This window comes from Otolemur garnettii, unplaced genomic scaffold, assembly GCF_000181295.1.
Source record: "Otolemur garnettii isolate 467f Iridium unplaced genomic scaffold, OtoGar3 scaffold00112, whole genome shotgun sequence".
Taxonomy (NCBI): Eukaryota; Metazoa; Chordata; class Mammalia; order Primates; family Galagidae; genus Otolemur; species Otolemur garnettii.
In genome coordinates, this window is record NW_003852507.1 from 4,142,291 (window position 1) to 4,144,369 (window position 2,079).

The 2,079-nt window shown below is 53.7% G+C and overlaps 1 protein-coding gene across 1 annotated transcript in view; it reads left to right on the forward strand.

The window, feature by feature from the left end:
* The window catches only part of RHBDL3 (rhomboid like 3), a 59,813-nt gene that overhangs the window by 20,184 nt on the left and 37,550 nt on the right, over nucleotides 1-2,079 (forward strand). Inside the window, exon 2 of the mRNA XM_012809745.2 lies at nucleotides 1,793-1,951. Coding sequence (XP_012665199.2) covers nucleotides 1,793-1,951 — 159 coding nt within the window. The remainder of the gene's footprint in view (nucleotides 1-1,792; nucleotides 1,952-2,079) is intronic.

Genomic DNA, 2,079 nt, shown 5'->3' on the forward strand with positions numbered 1-2,079 from the left:
AAAAAAAAAAAAAAGTCTAAACAACTGAGCCTGGTGCCTATAGCTCAGCGGCTAGGGCACCGGCCTCATACACCAAGGCTGGCAGGTCCCAACCCAGCCCGGGCCAGCTAAGCAGCATTGATAACTATAACAAAAAAATAGCTGGGCATTGTAGTAGGTGCCTATAGTCCCAGCTACTTGGGAGGCTGTGGCAAGAGACTCCCTTAAGTCTAAGAGTTTGAGGTTGCTGTGAGCTGTGATACCACAGCACTCTACCTAGGTTGACATAGTGAGACTCTGTCTCAAATAAATAAATAAATACAATCTAAGCAGCTCACATCAGCATATCCAGATGTCACAGGTCCCTGTGTGGGAAGCACTCGGTGGACAGGAAAGCCCTCAGCTGTTAGTGTTGTCTCCTAGCAGAGGTGTATTGGGGGTGCACTGGGTGGGCCCTGTGAGAAAAGACGGACAGAAAGGTTAAGGCAGGACAGCATGGTGGCTCACGCCTGTAATCCTAGCACTGTGGGAGGTCAAGGCAGGTGGATTGCTTGAGCTCAGGAGTTTGAGACCAGCCCGAGCAAAATCAAGACCCCATCTCTACTAAAAATAGAAAAACTGAGGCAAGAGGATCGCTTGAACCCAAGAGTTGGAGGTTGCTGTGAGCTATGACGTCACAGCACTCTACCCAGGGAGACAACTTGAGACTCTGTCTCAAAAAAAAAGAAAAAAGGTTAAGGCAGAGGTGAATATGATCCCTCCTTTCTGACTGAAGCAGTGAAGCTTCTCATGGAAGAGCAGCGCCCATCTATTTCTCTGAGCATCCACTGTTTGATCATCTAACAGGCCTTCACTGAGTGCTGATAATGCCAAGCTCTGTGCTAAGCACAGTTGGGGGTGGGAGTTGTGATACCAATCTGGGAGGAGCTGGGAGGGGCTGAAAGGGAACAGTCAGGGGCCAGCGTGGCCTGGGTCTGGAGGTCTCTCCAGAGTGCAGAGGGCCCAGTGAGAACACGCCGTGTCTGGGGGAGCCTCCAGAGAAGGGGACAGCTGAGTACTTAGGAAGGGTGAGTCTTCCAGCGTCCCAAGGAAGGAAGGGGAATTCTAGGCAGGGGACACAGGTGTGCAAAGCTACAAAGGACAAAAGAGCAGTGTGTAAGACGCACACTCATACACGCACAAAGCTAAACAGCAGGGCAGACTGTCTTGGGGGGCCCTGCCAGCCTGTGTGCATGGGTGCAGCTGTGGACAGGGGGTGGGCCAGGTGCAGAAGTACTTACAAGGAGGGCTGTGCCTCCTGTGCCCCTGGGGCCCTCAAACAGCCTGCTGGAGTCCCTCATTGGAGTCCCTGAGGCCCAGCCCCCTTCCTCTTTGCCTGTCACCCTAGGTCTTCTGCTGAAACGTCCTCCTCCTGCAGTCCTCTCCCTTATCTCAGACCCCAGAGTCTGTCCTCTCAGGGCTTTTCCATTGCTGGCTTTCCTGTCTGGGTCAGCAGGAAGGGTTGAGGGGAGGCAGTCTAACTTCAAGCCTCAGTTTCCTTATCCACATGAGACGTTGCATCAAGTGATCCTGAAGGTCTGTGGGGCCCTCTTGGACTTCCAGGGGTTGTCCAGGCCCTATCTGGATATTTTCCAGGGAGCCTTGGAAACCTCTCAGACACTGCCTGGGTCTCTGCTGGCAGAGGGGTGGGGACAGAGCCCATAGTGGAAGGAGGGCTGGGGAGAGAGCCTATGGTGGAGGTGATGGGGCACCCACATCCGTGCCGAGAGGATGGGCCCTGCTCACTCTGCTGCTGCCTGTGCTTCTCCCCCAGTTTGACCCTGGGAATACAGGCTACATCAGCACAGGCAAGTTCCGGAGCCTCCTGGAGAGCCACAGTTCCAATCTGGACCCGCACAAAAGGGAGGTGCTCCTGGCTCTTGCTGACAGCCATGCAGACGGGCAGATCTGCTACCAGGATTTTGTCAACCTGGTGAGTGCTCGGGGTTGTGGCTGAGACACTTAACGCTAACGGGGGTGTAGATAATGAAAGGGGTCTGTCGGACTGCAGCATTGAACAGATTCAGGCTTCAGCAGGTGAGAGGATACTTTTTTTTTTTT